At 36.5% G+C, this 22329-nt stretch overlaps 1 protein-coding gene across 2 annotated transcripts in view; it reads left to right on the top strand.

Moving 5' to 3' along the window:
- Nucleotides 1–22329, top strand: part of FMN1 (formin 1) — a 537406-nt gene that overhangs the window by 153556 nt on the left and 361521 nt on the right. Inside the window, exon 1 of one of the 2 annotated variants that reach the window (XM_044665143.1) lies at nucleotides 18730–20139. The exons of the other annotated variant lie outside the window; for it this stretch is intronic. Coding sequence (XP_044521078.1) covers nucleotides 18781–20139 — 1359 coding nt within the window. The 5' untranslated portion in view covers nucleotides 18730–18780. Of the gene's footprint in view, nucleotides 1–18729; nucleotides 20140–22329 lie in introns of those variants that run through there. 2 annotated transcript variants of the gene reach the window in all.

Raw genomic sequence — 22329 nt, 5'->3', positions numbered from 1 at the left:
TATTTGATCCAGTAGGGAATGGGGAGCCACTAAGTTTTATTAAGTGGGGAAAGGATAACATGATCAACCCTGGGTTTGAGGAAAATCACTTAGGCAGCAGCTATTAGACTATTTAATATTGGTTAGACTCTTAACATTCTGGGCAGCTAAGTGGCAAAGTGGATAGAATGCCAGGCCTGCAGTCAAAAAGACCCAAGTTCAAATCTAGTCTCAGACACTAACTATATAACCCTGGGTAAGTCTCTTAATCCTGTTTGCCTCAATTTCCTCATCTGCAGAATGATCTAGGCAAACCACTCCAGTATTTTTACAAAGAAATCCAACAAATAATTGGACATAACTGAACAAGAATTCTATACTAGGTTCAAATGATAGAGACTCTTTAATAGTTCCAAGGTGCATTGGTAGAGACTCCTTTGAAACCATTTTAAGAAAATCTGAAGTGCAGAAATTTCATCACAAAGAATTGTTGTAGTGTGGAGACCCAAGTGGAATCCATATATCTAGGGTCTTCTTCCAGCTATAAGAACCTACCCTTTTTTCATACTTAACAATCCCAGAGTTGGAATGGAACTTAAGAGGCTCTCTAGTACAACTCATACTTGAACATTAATTCCCTACAACAACATACCTGGCAAGTGGCCAAATCGGCCTTATTGCTTGAAGACCTTCAGTGAAGGGGAACCCATGATACTTGAGACAGCCTATTCTACTTTAGGACAGCTCTAATTGTTAAAAAGTTATTTTTTTCACCTATTATCAAACACACAATAGCAAGAGTTAATAATATCATCTATGTAGCACTTTAAGTTTTGCAAAGTTCTTTATAAATATTATCTCAAGTTTTCCTCTAAACAACCCTATGACGTAGATGCTATTACTATCCCCTTTTTACTGATGATTAAAATAAGGTAGGCAGAGGTAAAGGGACTTGTTTGGGGACTCATAGCTAGTAAATAAATTTGAAATCAGGTCTTTCTGATTGCAGGTGCAAAAGTCCATTCTCTGTATCACTTAGCTTACAGCCTATATTTGTCCCCTGGGAATTCTCACTGATTGCTTCAAGTTCTGCCCTTTGGAAGTCAAAAGTGAAATCCCTTTTCCATATGAGGGCTCTTCACCTAATTGAACATAAATATCTTATCTCCCTCTTCCCCAAGTCTTCTTTCCCTCATACTAATCATCCTTAGCTCATTCAACTAATCTACATATAGCATGAACTCAGTGTTCTTTATCATTCTGTATACAATCTGCATTTTCTCCATCTTAGTCAATATCCTTCCTAAAATGAGGTACCCAATATTGATGCAAACAGAAATAATTTTGAAATAGGAAAACTATATAATTTAGGAGAATCCCTTTATAAGATAGTGTTTCCCCTTTTTCATTATTTTATTTTGTAAAATCATATCTAACACATATTTAATAAGTTCTTACTACAGATAAAATTATTATCTTTAGGGAGATACCGTTTGAATAGGCTGAAATAACTAATCACACTACACATATTCCCACTGGCTCTGACTCTATCTACTATTACCAATTTCCCTTTTTAAAAAATATGTTTAAAATATGTTTAATTATGGCACAATCAAATATAATAGACTTTTCTATTAGCAGCAGTGCAATGACCCAGGACAATCCAGAGGAACTTAGGAGAAAGAACACTATCCACATTCAGAGAAAGAACTGTAGGAACAGAAATGCAAAAGAAAAACATATGATGGAACATGTAGTTAGATAGGGATATGGGTAGGGTTTTGATGTTAAAAGATCATTCTATTGCAAATATGAATAACATGGAAATAGGTTTTGAACAATGATACATGTATAACCCAGTAGAATTGCTCATAGGCTCCGGGATGAGGGAGGGAAGAAAGGTGGGGAATCCTGAATCATGTAATCATGGAAAAATATTCTAAATTAAAAAAATTAAAAACATGTTTAAAAGCAAATCTTTCTCTCCCAAGGGCTGCCAAATTAAACAACTGAACCTCACCAAAAAATGAAAATTTCATTAAACATATGCACAGTCCAGCAAAACAAATTCCCCACATTTATCATGTCCAAAAAATGTATCTCATTCTATATTTTAGGTCCATTACCTTTTTGGCAAGAGATGGGTTGTTCCATCTTTGAATGAAACCTCTAGATGCTTAGTATTTCATTGCTTGAATGAGTTCTAAAATATTTTAAGTTTTTTCTTCTCTATAATGTTATTGTTATACAAATTATTCTCCTACTTTGGCTTATTTCACTCTGCATCAGTTCATTGAAAAATTTCTAATTTTCTGTGAACCAATCCATTTTTATCACTTATTACATTCATATGCATGGTTTATTTAGTCTCCAATATGTGGGCATCACCTTGGTTTCTAATTTGGGGCTACTATAATTATTTTTGTGCATATAGTATTTTTCTTTTTATAATAGGGTATCAGCCTCCAGTCTCCCACCAGTGATGGGAATTTGTATCTATCTGTAGTTAAATTAACATATTGCTGACAGTCCTGCCTAAGGTCAATGTTCATTAACATTTGTATCTACTTGTTGCCAGATCTTTTTAGGCTTGATCAAATTACTTTCAGACTTTGGACCCATTGGTGAGACTCCCTTAGATTATGCCCTTATTCTCAGGCCTGAAGATTTTCTTGATCAACTATAAGCCAAGGAGAATCTCACACTTCAAAATCCACTCTGGGTGTGGCTTTGAATTCTCCTGTGGGAACCACAAATTAATAATTATCTTCTCTCCTTGAGAAGCAACAGACCTCTCTCAATTAGGTTCAAGTTTGAAATTAGCCTGCAGGTTGGAAATAGCTCTTTAGGATCCAACACAGTCTTTGCTAAACATTAGTCACTTCCTATTTTTCAAACTAGTTTCACAACCTGAATGATGGACTGAAGTCTTAGAGGGCAATAGTGACATCTATTGGTTGAGTAGCTGGAGAGAATTTGAAATGGAGATTACTGAATATAATGAGGGTCAAATAAAAACTGCAAGATATATATTAGTGATCAGTTATTTAAAATACTAGTTTCTGACTCATTTATTCCTCTTTAATGAATATGTAATTCAGAGGATCATAGATTTAGAGTTGGATGGAACCTTACAAGTTACTAAATTTAATCCTTCATTTTACAGATAAGGAAAATAGAAAAATTACAGTCAGATAGGAAGTAAAGATTTAAGGCAGGGTTTGAATTCAGATCTTTCAGAATCTCAGGCCAGCATTTTATCCCTTTCACTATGTTGTCTCATTTGTCTTTTCCAATATTTGTGAGTATACTTTAATACTCTGTGAATGATAGCTTCCCAAATTGTATTTTTTTCTTATTTATATCTTTTTTTACAGCATTTCTTTTAAGATGGCCATAGCAGATAGGAAAAGCCATTTTTAATCCCCATGGCTTGAACATTCGAAGTAAATAAGATACAGTTCTAAGGAGAAAAAGGAACACAATAGTAGCATTTTTAATCAGCCAGCAAATATTTATTAAGCAACAAATATGTGTTAGGCACTGTGCCAAGTGCTAATCTAGGAAAGCAGTGTATTACAATGGAAAAGGTATTGATCTTGGAGTCACAGGAGCCAAGTTTAATCTTGATTATTTCATTTACAACTTGTGTGACAGTAAGCACATTATAACTTATCTGCCTCTCAGTTTTCTCATCTATAAAATTGAAGGGGTTGAACGAAATGACTTCTAAGGTCCCTTCTCTCTCTAGATCTATGATCCTATGATATAGAATTACCCATCATGTTCTATTTTTAACTCTGTTCCTGATCTAAAATGTGACCCTTGGGAAGTCTGTTAACCTTCCTGGGTCTTTTTTGTAAATTAGACATGCCTTTTCCTCATTCATTTGTCATTGAAATTCACCATATGGGCAATTAAAATGTATTCCTTTCCAAACCAAGCCTACTTACTTTTACACAGGGGATCTGGTAAGTTCAAAAAAGACTGAACTTAATGCTCCATCAATTTCACTTGTGGGGTTTTGAGAACTAATTTTCAAGCAGGATGCCAATGCACTGAATGTGTAAATGGTTGGGAAAAAATGATGAAAAACTACCATTTTAGTGGTAGCTCATGCAGGTGACAAAACCTTAGTCATTTCTAAGTGTACAAACACCTTCATGAGTGATGCATTTGGAACATGAAGATTAAAAAAAAAACTGGCTGCTACTTATTTACTCTTACCACTGCTTTCCAAGTTTATTTTGGTTTAAAATGTTTAAAGGTAGTTGATTTTAAAAACGTTATTGAGTTAAATCATAAACTGGAGGCCAAGCTGAACCGAGGTTCTAATAATGGCTAAGATGATCAGATGAAAGCATGGGGGAAGAGGATCCATCTTGCCAAACATGCAGAATCACTTATTTTAAGTCCTTAAATTAAGTTCATAAATTAATGTTATAGAAGAATAATAGCACAAACACAAGGTCTTTGAAGGGAGAGAATCTAAAAGATATAGCCTTGGCACTGTCTTGTGCAAAATCTTAATAAGACTGGGGAGGCAAGCTATCAAATCTGTGGATCATATGAAGCTGAGAATGATAGCTAATGTACTGATGAGATAATGAATCCAGATTTTAAAAAGAGATTAACAAACTAATGGTTTGATTCTATTTAATGACACATAGAGGTCTTGCACTCAGGCTGAAAACATCAGCAAGATGGGAAAAAGATATATTTTAGCAGTAATTCATATGAAAAGAAGACATAAAGGTTTTGGTTGGCTCCAGGTTCAAACTGAAACAACAATGTGAGGTAATCATTAAAAAAGCCAAGATCTTGGCTGCAATGGTAAAAGCATAGAATACAGAATAAGAAAGGCATTCATTTTATTGTTCAGAATATACCTAAAATATTGTGTTGAGTTCTGGGGACCACTTGACAAACTAAAGAGACCAAAGTGGTGAGGGGACTCAAATTCATATCCCAAATAAGTATTGTTTGAAAGAACTGGGGATGATGACTGAACCTTGAAAAAGAAATTACTTGAGAACAAACAAAATAGCTATCTTTAAACATTTAAAGGTCTGTCACGGGAAGAGAACTAGACTTATTCTTTGTACCTCCATAGGATAGAACAGGACAAAAGACAGAAAGTTCAAAGAAAAAAAAAATATATATATATATATATATATGCTTATCTTCCCACAATCTGGGTTGTCCTAAACTAGAAAGGCTATTTATTTTATGAAGTTGTGAGTTCACTAAATAAGTGTTCTAATAAAGATCACTTGGTTAGAGTATATATAGATAGAAAGAGATGCATATATACATATATATACTTGGTAAGAGTGTGTGTGTATGTATGTGTGTGTATATATATATATGTATATATATTGCAAATAGAAAATTTGACACACCTGAACTAGATTACGCAGCATCCATTTTAAGTGCATCCTCACTTTGCATCCTTACATTTGAGAAATAAATTTGCTGGAAATCCTGCCCTCAGGGGCTCTCTGCTCTAGTAGCTTTGGGCTCTCTCCCCAGTATGCCATCTGGAAGGGTTTTTTCTTTACTAAGGCTATTTCTTTCTTTTGCTTATTATTATTATTAACTTATAAAAATATTGCTTGGAGTATTTGGGTCTTAATTTTTAATCTTACTGTATATACACATATACACATATGCATAGATACATAGGAGAGAGAAAGAAGAGGTGGGAAAGGGGAAAAGGAAAGGAGGGAGAGAGCAAGAAAGAATGAATTTTAACACATTGAGGTTGGATATGATTTCAAAGGTCCTTTTCACATCTGAGATTATATGAGAATAAATATATATATATGTANCTCAGGGGCTCTCTGCTCTAGTAGCTTTGGGCTCTCTCCCCAGTATGCCATCTGGAAGGGTTTTTTCTTTACTAAGGCTATTTCTTTCTTTTGCTTATTATTATTATTAACTTATAAAAATATTGCTTGGAGTATTTGGGTCTTAATTTTTAATCTTACTGTATATACACATATACACATATGCATAGATACATAGGAGAGAGAAAGAAGAGGTGGGAAAGGGGAAAAGGAAAGGAGGGAGAGAGCAAGAAAGAATGAATTTTAACACATTGAGGTTGGATATGATTTCAAAGGTCCTTTTCACATCTGAGATTATATGAGAATAAATATATATATGTATATAAGTATAAAAATATATATTTATATGTATATATGTGTATATATGTGTGTGTATGTATATATATATATATATGAAATGGAGGAAGAATAGGAGAACCAAAACGCTCAAGAGAAGTAAACAGCTAGCATTTTTGGTATCATCACTCATGGGAGAGTTGTGATTTTAACTTAAGTATTGCAAGATTTACACTTTTTTCTTGGTGATAACTTTATACTTCATCACTCACCATATTCACAATAAGCTAAGTACTTCATAGATGCTCAATAAAAGTTCATTGAATGAATTTGCTTAATGAAGTTAGAGCTCATGTTCACTTCTTCTTGGGAATTTTGTTGTTGTGCAGCCATGTCCCACTCCTTGGCAAAGGTGCTGGAGTAGTTTGCCATTTCCTTCCCCAGGGAATTAAGGGAAACAGAGGCTAAGTGACTTGCCCAGGGTCACACATCTAAGACCAGATTTGAACACAGGTCCTCTTGACTCTAGGCCCACTACTCTATCCACTAACTCATCTAGATGCCTAGTTTGCGAAAATTATAAATAGTCATTTCTAAATTGTACCTCACTTATGGCTATATTAACCAATTTGCAAACAACTACTGAAGGAAGTTTAGTTGATTTCAAACCCACCTCTCCTCTCTTCACCCTTAGGGTACAAACCCCATAAAATAAATACCTCCCATCACCAAGGAGTGTGTATAATTCTCATTAGTTCAGTAATCACAGCAGAATATAAATTCATAATCTGTTTCAATAAATAACAAATTAGGAATTGGGGAAGGAGGAAAAGGATAAATAAGGATAAGACAGATAAAAGAAAACTGGAATCATAATGCCCACAAGAAAAATGAAGGAGAGCCGGAAGTAAACAAGTAGGATAGCTTTAAAAGTTATCTATTGAATTTATTATGTATTTAAAAGAAAAGCAAACTGTATATGTGACCAGTAGTTGCATGTATAACCTCTTCTTTTGTTATGGTGTGTGTATAGAAATGCTTGCTTTATTTGGGGTTTAAGTTCAAAATAGTGAGACTAAATACTTTTTTTCCATTTCAAGCTTCACTTCTTAAAATTTTTTCTTAATTTTATTCCAGTAACAAATTTACACATAAGTTTTCCAAGGTTACATGATTCATGTTGCCTCCCTCCCCACTCCCATATTTGTCAAGCAGGTCATGTGTTTTACATGTATTATCACTCAAAATCTATTTCCATAGTATTCATTTTTTGTAATAATTTTTAAAAACAACCCCCCAAATCATATACCCAAATAAAAAAGCAATAGATCATATGTTTTCTTCTGCATTTCTACTCCAACAGTCCTTTCTCTAGATGTGGATTGTATAAGGAATTAAATTTTATGGTTGGATTAAATACATAAGAATTTAAAGATAATACTGTGATCACCAATTTAAAAATATCATAGCTCAAGCCAAAATGTCTTTTAGTTAGTTTTATTTACAAAAAAGGTGGAGAGAGTGAAAGTAGAGAAATGAAAAAGAGGATAGAGGAGATGTCTATCCTACCACACTAAATATTTGCTCTGGTGCCTGTTCGACCCCTCAGGGTTTGTTAACCCCAACCAGAGGGCCAGGTGGTAAATTAAGCAAGGGTTCCACCCACAGAGCCTCCTCTAAGAAGGGGAGGTCTCTCTGAAACTAATCTCTCCAGAAGCCAGGAAAAGAGAGTCAGCTTCTCACTCACCATGGTCGAAGCTCCAAAGGAGAAGATCCAGGAGCATTCTTACTAGGATCAGTCCAAGATCCAGAGTCCCAGGTCCAAGTCGTAGCTCTAAGCCACAGTCCCAGTCCAAGATCCTTCAACCTGAAAATTCAGGAAGAAGACCTCTTGGACAGGAAGTTCATCATCCTTTATAGTCTTTTTAAAATGTCACTTCTTGTCCCTTACTCCACTTTACTAGGACCAATTGCAGTCTTTAAATTTGTTTAGCTCTGCTCAGGGGGTGGTCAATTGTTTCTGAAGTTGTTGCCCACTTTAGTAAGTGGCTTGTGGACCTCTTCTACTTAGTGTTAAGTAGGGATATTTATACTTTTTGTTGATTAAATTTAAAAGTAGGCAAGGGGAGAGTCAATCCCATCTTCACAATAGTATTCTTTTCATAAGTCCCTCAGAATTGTCCTGGATCTTTGTATTGCTGTTAGTAGCAAAGTCTATTTCATTTGATTGTCCCACAATGTTTCACTTACTATGTACAATATTCTGGTTCTGCTTGTTTCCCTCTACATCAGTTCATGTAGGTCTTTCCAGTTCTTAAAGAAAGCATTCGGTTCATCATTCCTTATAGCACAATAGTATTCTATCACCATCATATACCATAATTTGTTCAATCATTCCCCAATTGAGGAATATCCCCTCAGTTTCCAATTTTTTGCCACCACAAAAAGCTCAGCTATAAATATTTTTGTACAAATAGGCCCACCTCCATTTTTTATATCTTTAAGATACAGACCTAGTTGTAGTATTGCTAGATCAAAAGTCATGCATTCTTTTAAAACACTTTGAGCATAATTCCAAATTGCCTTCCAGAATGGTAGGATCAATTTACAACTCCACCAGCAATGCATTAGTGTCACAATTTTGCCACACCATCTTCAACATTTATTATTTTTCTTTACTGTCATATTGACCAATCTGCTAGGTGTAAGGTGGTACCTCAGAGTCGTTTAAATTTGCATTTCTCTAATCAGGAGGGATTTAGAAAATTTTTTCATATGGTTATTGATAGCTTTGATTTCTTTCTCTGAAAACCACCTATTCATATTCCTTGACCATCTTTCAGTTGGGGAATGACTTGATTTCTTATAAATTTGACTTAGTTCTTTATATATTTGAGAAATTATACATTTATCTGAGAAAATTTTTAAACCCTTTCCTTCCACTTTAGAACCAATAATATTGTGTATTGGTTCTAAGACAGAAGAGTGGTAGGGGCTAGGCAGTGTGGCTTAAGTGACTTGCCCAGGGACACATATTTAGGAAGTATCTGAGGTCATATTTGAACCCAGGACCTCCTGTCTCTGGCCTGGCTCTCAATCCACTGAGCCACCCAGATGTCCCTTATCAGAGAAATTTGTTATAACCCCCTCCTCCTGTTTGTTGCTTCCATTCTAATTTTGGATGCATTGGTTTGTCTGTACAAAACCTTTTTAAACTTAGTATAATGAAAATTATTCATTTTACATCTAGTAATGTTCTCTATCTCTTGCTTGGTCTTAAATTCTTTCCTTCTCCATAGATCTAGAACAAATATTTTTTAGATAAAAATAAGCAATGGTTTTACTCCCTTGAGACCAGGCTACCCAAGGTAGCCTACACATCATTCATTTCACTTCAAAAACTGACATCTCGAAAGCAGGTTAGTCATAGTAATAGGGCAAACATCAATAAAGGGGCTTCAGAATAATCCATAAAATCCTTTTAGCACCTCTTTATGTTTTTTCTTAAAGAGGATGAGATATCTTCAAGTGAGATATGAGCTTGAGAGTAACGGCTTTTTAATTCCAAGAAAGGAATATGAAATATAGAAAGAAGGCTGCTTACATAACTCATGCATTACAAGGAGTCCGGGAGTGGCAAAAGTAAGGGACAGAAAAGTCAAGATGAGCAATGAATCCATGATGAGTAGTGAAATTTAATATCTTACAATGGAGACCTTAGCTCTCTACCTCGGTTCTGTCATTCTTATCGTTATTGGCTTTTCCAGGTCTAGAGACACTAGGAAACGTTTTCATAAACTGAAGCAGGGCAAAGTAAGCAGATGGAGTATAATTTATACAGTAAAAACAAAGTAGAGAGCCAACTTGCAAACACTTAAGAATTCTAAACGACGAAATGACCATCCTTGACTCCAGAGGAGTCCTAAAAGATGGGTGATGGGTTCAAAGTACAGAAGTGAGTATATAGTTTTGAAAATGGAAAATATGAGTTTGTTTTGCTTAATGATGTTGCTACAAACATTAAGGTTTTCCCTTTTTATTTGAGGGGATGTGTCAGAGAAAGGGAGGGAAGGTAGTACTACTACCTCAAAAAAAATAAAAGAAATTAAAAGTCATTAAAGCATCTTTTAAAAATGCAAAGAAGGGAACAGAAGGAAGTTCGCAGGGGAACACAGCTTTGAAAATAACATGTTAAATTTTTATAACCTTTTTAAAAAACGCAATCTGTACATAATTAAGATTCATGGTTTCACATATAATCTTTTTCTGTTCTGTACATGAAACTGTTCCTTCTTTGTTTTCATTAAATTCAGAATTTAAAAAAAATTTAAATTACTGGCTCCTCCCTATAATCTCACCCTACTTGGCTTTAATCTCCATAAAATTAGAAAAAAAGAGGCCTGCAAATTTCTAGTATACCTCTAAAAACTCCATGTTGCTATTAGGTTAAGGAAATTAGAAACATAGTTGCTCTTGGCAGAAATTTCACTCTTGAAGCCAAACATATGGTAAGGATGCACTTTCCATTTGGGGAAATATTCAAATGAAAGACAGAAAATTAGTATTGGAGGATCATGCATTCTTCATATCGGCTGTATGTAAAGTCAGATGTACGGGTGTTCAAGGAAAACTAGCACTTCTGTGTGAGCTAAAAAGACCAATCTCTTTTTAGGGCTGCTCAACTACCTTTCATATCTAACTGGCACCCAATTATTACCTGTGACCCCAAGAAGCCATAGCATATCCAGTGGCCACACCAAGCCACAGTAAACCATCTCAGCATATGGGCTAAGTCAGGCACAAACCTTTGGTGAATTAGAGGGGTGTCTACAGAAGCATGTGAAGTCTTCCCCTGGTAGAATAGGCAGATGAGAACAATTTGTCCCAGTGACCATTCAGGTGGCCTGAAAAAGTTGCGTTGGAAGGCTTCAAGCTTGGTTAGGCATTGAAGATAGCAAGTTTATCCACTGTATCCAAGGCCATACCAGAAGTCCTGTGTTTTGCCTTGCCACTGGACTTCAAGGACTCTGGAAGAGAGAATGAGGTTAATGACTCTGTGCAACTCTGCTTCATTTATTTAAATCCAATTTATGCGCAAGTCAAGATTTCACTCCATGATATCATTGGTCTTCTTCAAAAACAAAGAACAGACATCAACAACATTTAAAGTTAGGTCACATTTTGAATGTGTTGGCAAAATCTTTCACCAAGATCTTCAGGTCTTTTGGTTCCTTCTCCATGCATTCACAGCATCATCTTTTCCATCTGAATATTGAAGCCCAAGAAACTTTGTATGTAGCCTGTCTCAAGAAAATCATTACACGAACTATTTAGGATTGAATACCACAGATCTCCGAGTAGAACAATATTTTCTATTGCAGGTCTGATTTTAATAAATGGAATAAAATTATGAGTGCACAAAAACTTTAGGAAAAGATGCTTATTGAACAATCTTTCCTGGGATAAATATTCTGATACTTCCTAAAAAAAGATTTTTAAAAATCACAAGTAGTAACTATTATAGTTTCATTATCATTAACATAGAGAAATCATCTTAAAGTTTACAAAGCAGTATGCCTTAATTAGAAGTAGACCTTTGAGTCAGAAAGACCTATGTTCAAGTCCTGCCTTTGACAAATATTGGTTGTGACTTTGCGGTGAAGTTATTTAACTTGCCAGGGCCGTTAGGCAAACTCTTTAAACCTAAAAGATGCATAGCAATTTTGCTGATCTGCATTGTCAAGGGCCTTTTTTCCACTTGATGTGTGTTGATGAAATCACACATCTGACCCCACAGACCCATTTATAAATTATCTTTTTTGATCCTCTCAACACAACCTTATGAAGTATACATAGTAAAAGTATGGTAATAACATCTACTTTCCAGGGCTCATGAGAAGATCACATGCAGTAATAATTGTAAAGGGCTTAGCAATGTGACTGGCACAAAAAGCGCTACAATAAATGTTAGCTAATATGGTTGTTGTTATCATTATTATTTGTGTATCAAATGAAGATTGGAATACTTCTTTATTCTTCTTACAGATGAGGAAACAGATTATTGAACTAGAGTAGAAGACTAGAGCCAGAATTTGAAATTAGGTCTTTCGAGTCCATGTCCAGGGCTCTTTTCCTTATACCAGGTCTTTTGAAATGATGAAGGCAGAGCTTTAAGGAGATCAGTCTAATGAAACTCTGAAGGACATTTGAGAAATGAAATACCAGTCTCAGGAAGACTAGTTTAGATGATTGTGCAGTATATAGTCTGGGAAGAAGATCATAAGTCCTGAATGTGGGATGGAGAATCAAAAGGGCAGTTGAGATGTGGGAAATAAGATAGTCACAGATAACTCCAGTAATGACCCTTTAGCCAGGCTGTACTTTTCCAGTATCCATAAGGCAATAATACTGTGATAAATGCGTGTTCAAACACTTCTTCCACTGATCATAGCCCTTCATTATGTTAAAAAGAAATTATAATGATTTTAACAACTATTAGAACTTAATGTAATTTGCCTCCTCACCTTTCAGACTTTTGAGTCAGCTCCAGGGTCTACACATTTCACTCTTAGGTCCTTTGCTTTCTTGTTCTCCAACATTTTCTGACTCTGATAAGCCTTTTGGCCATGAGGCCACACTCTCTCAGAAACTTTGGGCCTTAAAGCCTCTAAAAGGTTAAAAAGCCTTAATTGCAACAACCTGTATTTCTTGCAATGTTCAGGTGTACCTGATTTGTGCAGATTGGCTAAGCTCAATTGTTGGTTTTAGATAGGTTGGACTCATTGGGAGTACTTTTAGTAAAACATTCATCAGTACTTAAATGGTAGATGGTGCTAGAACATTATGAAGGTAAGGAAAATACTGCAAAGTTATTTCTTATGCCTTTCCAGGAGTTCAAAGAGTCTTCCTGAATTTCTTAATTTTCATCACATAAAGTGCTTGTGAGTTAGGCAAGTGGGAGGTACTATCCATCTTTTTCCCAGATAAGGGAACATCAGATGAAGAAGAAGGTGAGATATAAAGTCACTCACTAAATTAATGAAAGAAATATGGAGGCAGTGTTTTATGGGAAAGAGAAATGTACTGGGAGTCAGAATATATGAACTCAAGTCATATTTCTCAATTACCTGGCTTGAGATCTAGGAAAAATCAGTATATTTCTTTGGACCTTACTTTTTTTTTTCATCTGCAGGGTTAGAGGGTAGAGATATAAAGGCCACTAAGGTCCCTTCCAATTCTGGAATGCTAAATTTCTGTTTTAGTTTTCTCAAGTCCAACTACATGTGCAATTTTCCATATAGTCTTTTGGGTAATTTGATAAAATTCACAGCATTTCTTAAGTAAAAACAAACAACAGAAAGTGACCTTCACCTTTCCCTTACACCCTAATCCTATTGTTTCTTTATTACGTCCTAGTCTCTTACTCTTAACTCACACATTCTCATCTCAGATAGTTCCAAGTCAATGATTGCCCTTTTGCTGAAATCCTTCACATTTCTACTTTTTAGTATTATTTACCCAGACTCTAATTCTACCCATTGTCCAAGGTATCTGGTTCTAGTAATAGTCGATTGCACCATCAGCTACTGATTCCCTTGAGAAAATTGACCACTGAGGTGTATCAGAAATAGGAGCTAAAACATAGGAATCATACACCATGCCTAGGAGAAATTTAATCTAATTTGCCTCCTTTTCCCCACTTCTCTTCTGGAGTTTGCATTTATGGGAATTCCTTGCTATAAGGATATCCTTTTAGATGAGTAATCAGTAACTAGTAAAAATCAGGAGAGCAATAAAAGGGAATGCAGAATAAAATGAACAAAGTTCATTTTGGAGTTTGCATAGAATTTCAGTGGCCTAATGCCTATGGAAAACTATTTGTAAAGTCATATTTATTTGTCAGATGAGGCTAGAGATCTTCTGGTATAGTAGAAAAACCACCTGACAAAGTCAGAAATAGGTTTTTCTTCTATCTCTGCCAATAATTATGTGATATTGTTCTAGTTAGTAGATATTTTGGAGCTTGGTTTCCTCAGTTCTATACTAAAGGGCTAGATTAGTTGACCTCAGAGGTCCACTTAAGCTCTAAAATCACATGTCACAGAGAAGTGAGAAGCTAGTTCCTAATTCTTGTTTCCCAGTGACAAGTGATAGAGAAGACTTTATCTCTTGTTATGTTCATCATCTCGATGAGACAAAATATCTACTTATCTGATAGAAAGGCAAACCTTTTTCTTATTTGATAGCTTTCTTCATTGAGATGAAGAATATTAAATGACAGCTTCAATCTGAGTGAAACTGGGATTATAGTAGGCTGGAGGGAAAAGGAAGAACTCCCTGGTCACCTAATTCAGGGTAGGGGGATGTGTCTCAGATCCTAAGTATCTGGGTAAAGGTTGTTATTAAAATATGTTTTTAAAGACCTTCATGTAGGTCAAATGTTTCAAAATTATTTATCATATGTACCTTATTATAAATGCCTAAAGTAAATTATTATGAGATCCACTGCACATATGTCAAGACCACCAAGTGTAAATGTAGTGTGTCTTGAGACTAGAGTAGCTAAGGGAGGAAATGCAGTTATATTTCAGAACATCATCTTGACTATAAGCATCATTATAAGGCTTAAACAATTTCTTTAGAGGTTGTTGGTGCTTAGTTAGTATTCGTTAGTTGATGACTTATACTTATCCACATGATTAGATGTTCATTCTCTTTTTTAGGCCCAACACCAGTCATTTACCCTAGAGCCTCTGGGAATGTATGAATCTTTTGTATGAATATATCAACTGTCATCACTTCATGAAAGAAAGGGAAGAAAAAATCTCAAAAACTTGATGATCTTCTACTATGCTAGAATTCTTTGACCTATTTAATCAAAGTCAATATTAAGGGATCTCTCCTTGTTTTTTAAGGGAAGTTGTTAAATTTCTCTTTAAATTTTTATCAAAGAAAAAGAAATACTATTCTTTTCTTCAGTTTTTTTGGATTGACTGTGGGAGTTAAGAAATCTGTGTTCTAGTCTTTGCCTTGTTATTAACTGGATAACCTTCAGTAGGTCATAACATCTCTGGGACTCAGTTTCTTCATTTGTAAAATGTGGCTCTTAGACTCTCTAGGATGCTGCTTTTTGTATTTGTATCTCCAAATACACCTAGCATAGTGTCAAATATAATAAGCAAAATTTACTAAGTATTCATTTAAATTCTAAATCTGCTTTTCCATTTTTGTAGCAAAATGCACCATAATGACATTAAGCAACCTGGTCTGATGGTTAAGAGATAGCTATTGGCACTTGGAGGGAGATTTCATGTCCTTGAAAACTTAGAAGCAGGATAGTATAGTGTGAAAAGTATTCCACAAGGAGACAGGAAACCTAGACTCCATCTGTCACTCTGTCACATGTTGGCTGTCTGACCTAAGGCTAGTTACTTAACCTCTCTAGACCTCAGTTCTTCATTTATAAAATGGGAATAAAAACACCTACCTTGCCTAGTTAGACCAGATGATCTCTCTCTTGAGGCTTCTTTCATTTCTCAGTTCTATGAAACTATGATTCTCCTTAATTAAATGACAGTACCCATGGACACCATGATGACATGAGAAGATCTATCATTCCACTATATATAGTTCTTAAGGACCCATGTGTTTTCTACTGCCCTTAGCATCTTGGGTCCCACAGTGTCTTTCCCAAGAAACCAAAATATAATTAGTTTTTAGTAGAAAGGCAATGTGGCACATTGGAATGAGGGTTGACTCTGAAGTTAGAAGCTCTTCATTCAAATCCTAACTACTTGTGTGCCCTTAATCAAGTCAACTGAATTTTCTTAGTCTTCATCTTTAAAGTAAGAGGATTATTCTAGATGGTCTTTTAGAGAAATCCCTTTTACTTCTTAAGGAAGAGTTAAAAAAAAATTTTTTTGTTATATATACCTTGGGCAGAATGGTGAATACTATGTACCCCTTCTCACATAATGCTATTCATTGCATAAAATAAATTGTATCAGATTACATAGGAAACCAATTATGTTGAAATATTGTTATCAAAATATACCTATATGTAGATATTTAGACACACACACAGTTCACAGACCCTCATTTAAGAATCCTTGCTCTACAGCTATGATTATAGCCTAGATTTTCTCACTTAGCCCCTCATATAAGACAGAACGGATCTATCCCATCCCACATCTACCCCAAATGTCTCTAAAGATCTTGTATCTGATTTTTGAAGAGAATTTAGTTTGCTAATTCCTTCTTCCTTTTTGGGGGGAGGGTAAGAAAAGTTGGTGCTTTGTAATGATCCTTAATAAATAAGTCAGCTGGACAAGAAGCAAGCCTATTTTGGAACCCCAATGTCATGTCTGAAATTTCCTTTAGCATCTTGCTGCTTGTCCAGCCTAGTCAATAACCTGCCATCCTTGGTGGAAAGATACTCTTTGTTGGTGAAAAGAGGAACAGGAAATGTCTTTGATAAAGGACAGTTTTTTGTAAGAGTCAGTGAAAAAAAATTAAACCTTTTTCCTATATTTACACAACTCAGTGTATATATACACGCACATATATTTGCCTCTTACAACCTACATATACACATGAAAATTGTTGACATCTTGGGTGTACTGTCTAGAATATATATATACATATATATGTATATACACACACACTTAAATGCTATTACCAGTAATTATCTGAGTGCCTTGTATTTAATAAGTGAATGGTTCAGTATGTATTCACACCTTTAAATATACATATATATTTATTATACATATTATATAATATATATTAAAATATATGTGTGTATATAAAGAATTGCATGTGGATCAAGTGCTTCAATTTTATCTATTATTTTCGCTTCCTGGAAGCTGACTAAGGGAGATCATTGCACAAACTGAGGTAGATCATCAAACACAGTGTCCATTGCACAGATGTGAAAACCAGCTCTTTTGTGTGGTATATCCTAGTCTCAAAATTCAGAAACTACAAACTGTTGCCCGTGAGTAGAGAACAGAACTGAAAAGACCAGGGTTTATCCCCACATCCCTTTCCATTCTAAGCACATAAAAGGTTTAGTATGAGACTCTGGGTCTAGCCTCTGTTTGAAGAACTTGTTTTTACATCTTTGCCCCTTGGATTTACTCATCTTGTCGTTTTTGCTCAAAGCAAACTGGACATATTTGTAACTGATAACTACTGAGCTAGTCTGGTAAGCCCTTAGAGTGCTTAGCAACATAGCGCTTGCACATAGTAGGTACTCTGTATAGATCTGTTGTTTGACTTGGCTTTAGAGAGCGTGTCAAAAAACAATCCGAGGAGACAGCTCAGAAGCTAGGCAACAGAGCTAGTAGCCTGTCTCAGTAAGTCAGAGGTGTGGTAGTAATGAGTTTGAGCTTACGTATTTATTTGGTGACTTGGCTCTGCCCACCGAGGCTGGTGTGAGCCTTGTAAAACTACTGGACTTTGAGGAAATTTGTCCCCCTGGCAACAGTTTCCTATCAGTTTGCCTAATGACTGGTTGCATTTTGCAGGAGGTAACTTGAACTTTTATTCAGTGCCTCCCCGTATTATCCTAAGGGAAGCTGGGCGGTGGTGTGAATAGGGGGGTTGCCCCACTGCGGCCAGGATTTTCCTTGGGAAACTGAGAAGTCTCGGTTGCTGTGAGGAAGCAGTTAGAATGTTACACATTCAAGGTGTATCTAGGGCTGGCGGTTTACTCTGCTACTGGTGTAGCTTTCAGACACTGGGCGTGGTGAATGTGGCTCCTAAGTACCTGTTTGAAGAACACAGGCACAGCTAAAACACCAGTAATCTGAAACCAGTCGTGTTGGTTTTCTCCTTCACTGGCCCTGGCAGCTGAAATCTGCATTCCAGATGAAACCTGTGGGGAAACGGAAGAAAGCACAAATTTTGAGTGGGCAAAAAAAAATGCGGCTTCAAGGACAGTAATTTTATCCTTCAAGAAACCTTGGGGAGTCTGGACATTTCGCGACTTTGTTTCTCTCCCTCTTTGGTTCGGGTTTTGTGAATGGTCCCTCTGGGGTGGTGATATTTTTGCCTGCTTGGCCCGGCCCTCCGATTGTAATCAAAACTGAAAAGATGATATGCGAGCACTTTTTCAGAAGTTTTCTGCTGAATCTCATTTGAAACTCTCTTGGGCTACTCCTCCCAGAGAGCCAGACAGACCCTGTCACAGAGCAGGCTGACCAGCCCAGCGTGTTCAGGGAGCCTCAACTTTCTCAACAAGGAGGAAGTTGACTATAACTAGGAGACCGGCAGGAATTGGGGCGGAGCTCCTCAGTGAAGTTCTTGGGCTGAGATTACAGAGTGCAAGCTGACTTTCTCTCCTACAAAAAGTCTTTTGTGCCGGGAATAAATACGGAAGTGGCGGAGGAGAAGCCTCCTCGGGTTGTGTGTAGTAAGAAGCGAAGGCTCTTGGCTGCTTTGGGCTGTAACATTTGACAGGTATTTTAAAGTTAACCCAGTCACCTCATAACTGGGAAAACAGGAAGAAGGATACACTGACTAGAGGAGAGACCAAGTTTGTTAACTGTGTCACCTGGAGAGCCAGCCCTTGTTGAGTTCTCTCTTCCAAACTCAGAGCAGATGGATAAAATGAGCTAAGTGGGAGGACCGGCAGTAACCTGCTTCAGGAACAACGTGTTCGAATGTTTTGGGAGACATGGAAGACGGGGCAGGTTCTCCGAATGGCAGCGATGGCCCTGCACCTGAACATTCAACAGAAGATGGGATTGAAATAACCCAGTCTATCCTGAGTAAGTTTTCCATGAAGTCTTTTTTTGGATTTGCTACTAAATTGGAATCCACTAAGCCAGCAGAAGAGGATGCTGTGCTCAAAGCCTTCCGAAATTTGGGCCCTGAGCCTCTGCTGCAGGTGGAGAGCAATAACAAAGATCAGGAGGCCAAGGCTCAATTTCCACCTGTTCTCCTGAACTGTAAAGATAATACAATTGGGGAGCTTGCACCAGAGAAGGAAGGATGTCCTAAGAAAGAGCAAGATGGGGGGTTTCTTCTCAGTAAAGAGCCACATCCATCTTCACCTCTAAGTTCAAGCAGAGATGATGATATTCTCGTTCATGGGACCCTTGTTCGTACCACAAGTGATTCAGAATCTGAGGGTGAAGGCCTGGAAGAGAAAGAGGGTAAAAATATTGGTAGTACAATACCAGACAGTTCTGTTTCATCTGGGCAATCTGTGGGCCCAAAAGAAACACCTGGGGAATCTAGAAGAAATGAAACCTTAAATGAGATGAATGAAATGGAGCTCAGAATAGAAGTTTGCCCATTGCTGCCATCTGAGCTAATGAATGATTTGGAGCAAGATGGGGCTGGCCTATCCGTGGGACCGGACCCCAGACAGGACCATCCTGGAGAAGATTCCCCTGCAGAGAAGAGCACATTTCCTGGAAACCCTGAAAATGCCACTCCCAAAAAAGAAGCGTCAGGGGAGAAATCTTTCCAGCTTCCAGCCTTCTTTAGTGGGCTCCGTGTACTCAAGAAGGGGGCCACCACTGAGGGAGAAGAGACAATCACTGAAATTAAGCCAAAGGATAGTGACCTGGCTTTACTTAAACTGACACAGCCTGTCCAAAAATCCAGAGTCCTACCAGGGACACTCTCTAGGAAGAGTGGGGAGAAAACACCTGACCTGAAAGCCACTCCCACTCTCTTGGAGCAGATCTCTCAGCTGTTAAACATTGATATGCCCAAAACTGAACAGAAAGGAGAAGTCTGTGAGCAGGCCAAGGAAGAAGAGATGGGTAGTGATACTGACCAAGAAAGTCAGTGCAAGACTGAAGAAGTCCCATCTCACAATGAAGAAGTTAAGCCTAAGCCCCCAGAGACTGCCCTGGAGGCTTTTAAAGCCTTATTTATGCGACCCCCCAAAAAAGGGTCCACAGCTGATACTTCTGAATTAGAAGCCATCAAGCGAAAGATGAGGCATGAGAAGGAGTCACTAAGAGCTGTGTTTGAAAGGTCAAAGTCAAGGTCAGGGGACGGCTCAGCTGATTCCAGAAGCGTATGTAGAGTTGTATTCCTACATTAGGGATGAATGGAGGTGGTTGTCCTTTCTTCTAAGAATCTTTTTCTGGGTGACTGTTAGGAGGGGAACTGCAAGCCATAGTTAGTGGGACCTGAGGAATGCTAATTATCGTACTACTTTCTATTTGAGTATTATAGTGACCATTGTAGTACAAAACAAAAACTTAGGTATGAAAAGCAACCTAGCCATGTGCTTTCAGTTCTTAAACTTTCAGTCCCAGGTTTATGATTCCTGTGTCATTTGGTTATATCTCTGTAACAAGTCAGTCTCTGATTTGAAAAAGAACTATATTGGTTATATGCCACAGAAAATGAATAGCACAGACTGAATTCCATTCATTCAACAAACATTTATTAAGAACTTTCTATATTGGACAGGTAGTGGTTCAGTGGATTTAGAGCCAGGCCTGGAGATGGGAGGTCCTGGGTTCAAATTGGGTCTCAAACATTATGGGACCCTAGGCAAGTCCTTTAAACCACATTATTACCTTATTGCTCTTCTAGCTTAGAACCAATACACGATATTGATTCTAAGACTTAAGGATTAAAAAAAACCCAACCCTACTATGTGCCAAACATTGTTCTAATGTATAGCTTTTAAACTTTTGTAGTTGTAAATGACAGGACTGAAGGGACTGAACTCTGAGTTTGGGGCCCTGAATTGCAGAGTGTGGCGAGTGGAAAGAATCTGGATTTAGAATGAGAAGTAATGGTTGTTCTTCCAGATCTTCTAGGTATTACTCTGTGATTCTGCCTTGGTTTCTTTTTCTCTCAAATGAAGGAATTGTATCATAATATCTTAACTTTTTTTTGGTTTGTGTGTATCATTGGCACTTTTGGCAATCTAATAAAACGTATAGACAGAACTTTTAAAAGTTTAAAAATACATAGGATGTCAAAGGAAACAGTTACATTGAAATAATAGTTATCAAACAGTTTAATATCAAAATATTAAAGAAACAAATTCTCATACCCCAGGTTAAAAACCCCTGCCCTAGATTTCAAGTTCACTTCTAACTCTGACAATGAGCTTCTCAAAGGGATAATCAAATGGTTTCCCCATTTTCAAATTTCTATATAAAAATGAAAAAAAATTTAGGGAGGCATGATGATAAAGATATAGTACTAAGAATCAGGATACTTAGAATAAGCAGGTAGTATATTGAATAAAGCTCTAGGCCTGGATTCAGGAGGACTTGAGTTGCCTGCCTTAGACACATAACTAACTGTGTGACTCTGGGCAAGTCACTTAATCTGTCTCCCTCTGTTTCTTCATCTTTATCACCTGCCTCTTAGGGCTGTTGTGTAGGTCAAATGAGATCATTTCTGCAAAGTGCTTAGCATAATTCTTGGCACATATTAGGTGCTTATTAAATGTGTGTTTCTTTCTACTCTCAACTTCTTGACTATCAAACTTTTTTAGTCACTTTACTTTTCTTTCATCTAGTAAATAAGCGTGTTGACCCTGTGACCTTCTAAGATCCTTTCTAGCTCTAATATACTGCGATATGAGCCAGTTTAAATTCTTATTCTAGTTGTCATATTTGCCAGATGCAAAAATTGGCCATGCAAGAGTATAGAAAAAGATCCATTGGCTTTCATTTATAAGCATGTTAATTTTAAGGAAAATAACATGGGAAAATAATCTAATAGTTGGAGAAGGGACAAAAAAGTAAAAGACTGGGATTTGAGAGTTCTGAGATCTATTTTCCAAATTGAAGTAGATAATTTTGGAAAGGCTGATTGAAATAGTTTTGATATCTCTAATTCAATGTTAGAAGATAAAAGAGAGGTAATAATTTCAGTTTCTCTAATAAGAATGATAGAAGAATAAACAGAAAATAAAACATTGATATAATTGAACACCATAAGTAAAAGAACTGGTTTTGTTCAGAGTGCCTATATTCAAGTCTTAGCTTAACCCTTCTATTTCTCAGTTTCCTTATTCACAAAATATGGGGAATGGGATAGACTATCTCTAAGGTTCTTTTTAGCTCTAAATCCTATGACTCCTTAATCACAAAACTAAAACAGATAATTTGCTAAAATTAACAAATATCTGTCCAATAAATAAAATGAAGTCCTGTTGGAACTCATAATATTTTGACTTGCCATTATATATTTGATTGTGTGTATATATATATATATATATATATATATATATATA

The sequence above is a fragment of the Gracilinanus agilis genome, chromosome 2 (assembly GCF_016433145.1).
Source record: "Gracilinanus agilis isolate LMUSP501 chromosome 2, AgileGrace, whole genome shotgun sequence".
NCBI lineage: Eukaryota > Metazoa > Chordata > Mammalia > Didelphimorphia > Didelphidae > Gracilinanus > Gracilinanus agilis.
Note: the sequence above shows the minus strand (reverse complement) of the source record. Positions and strands in the feature narration are given on the sequence as shown.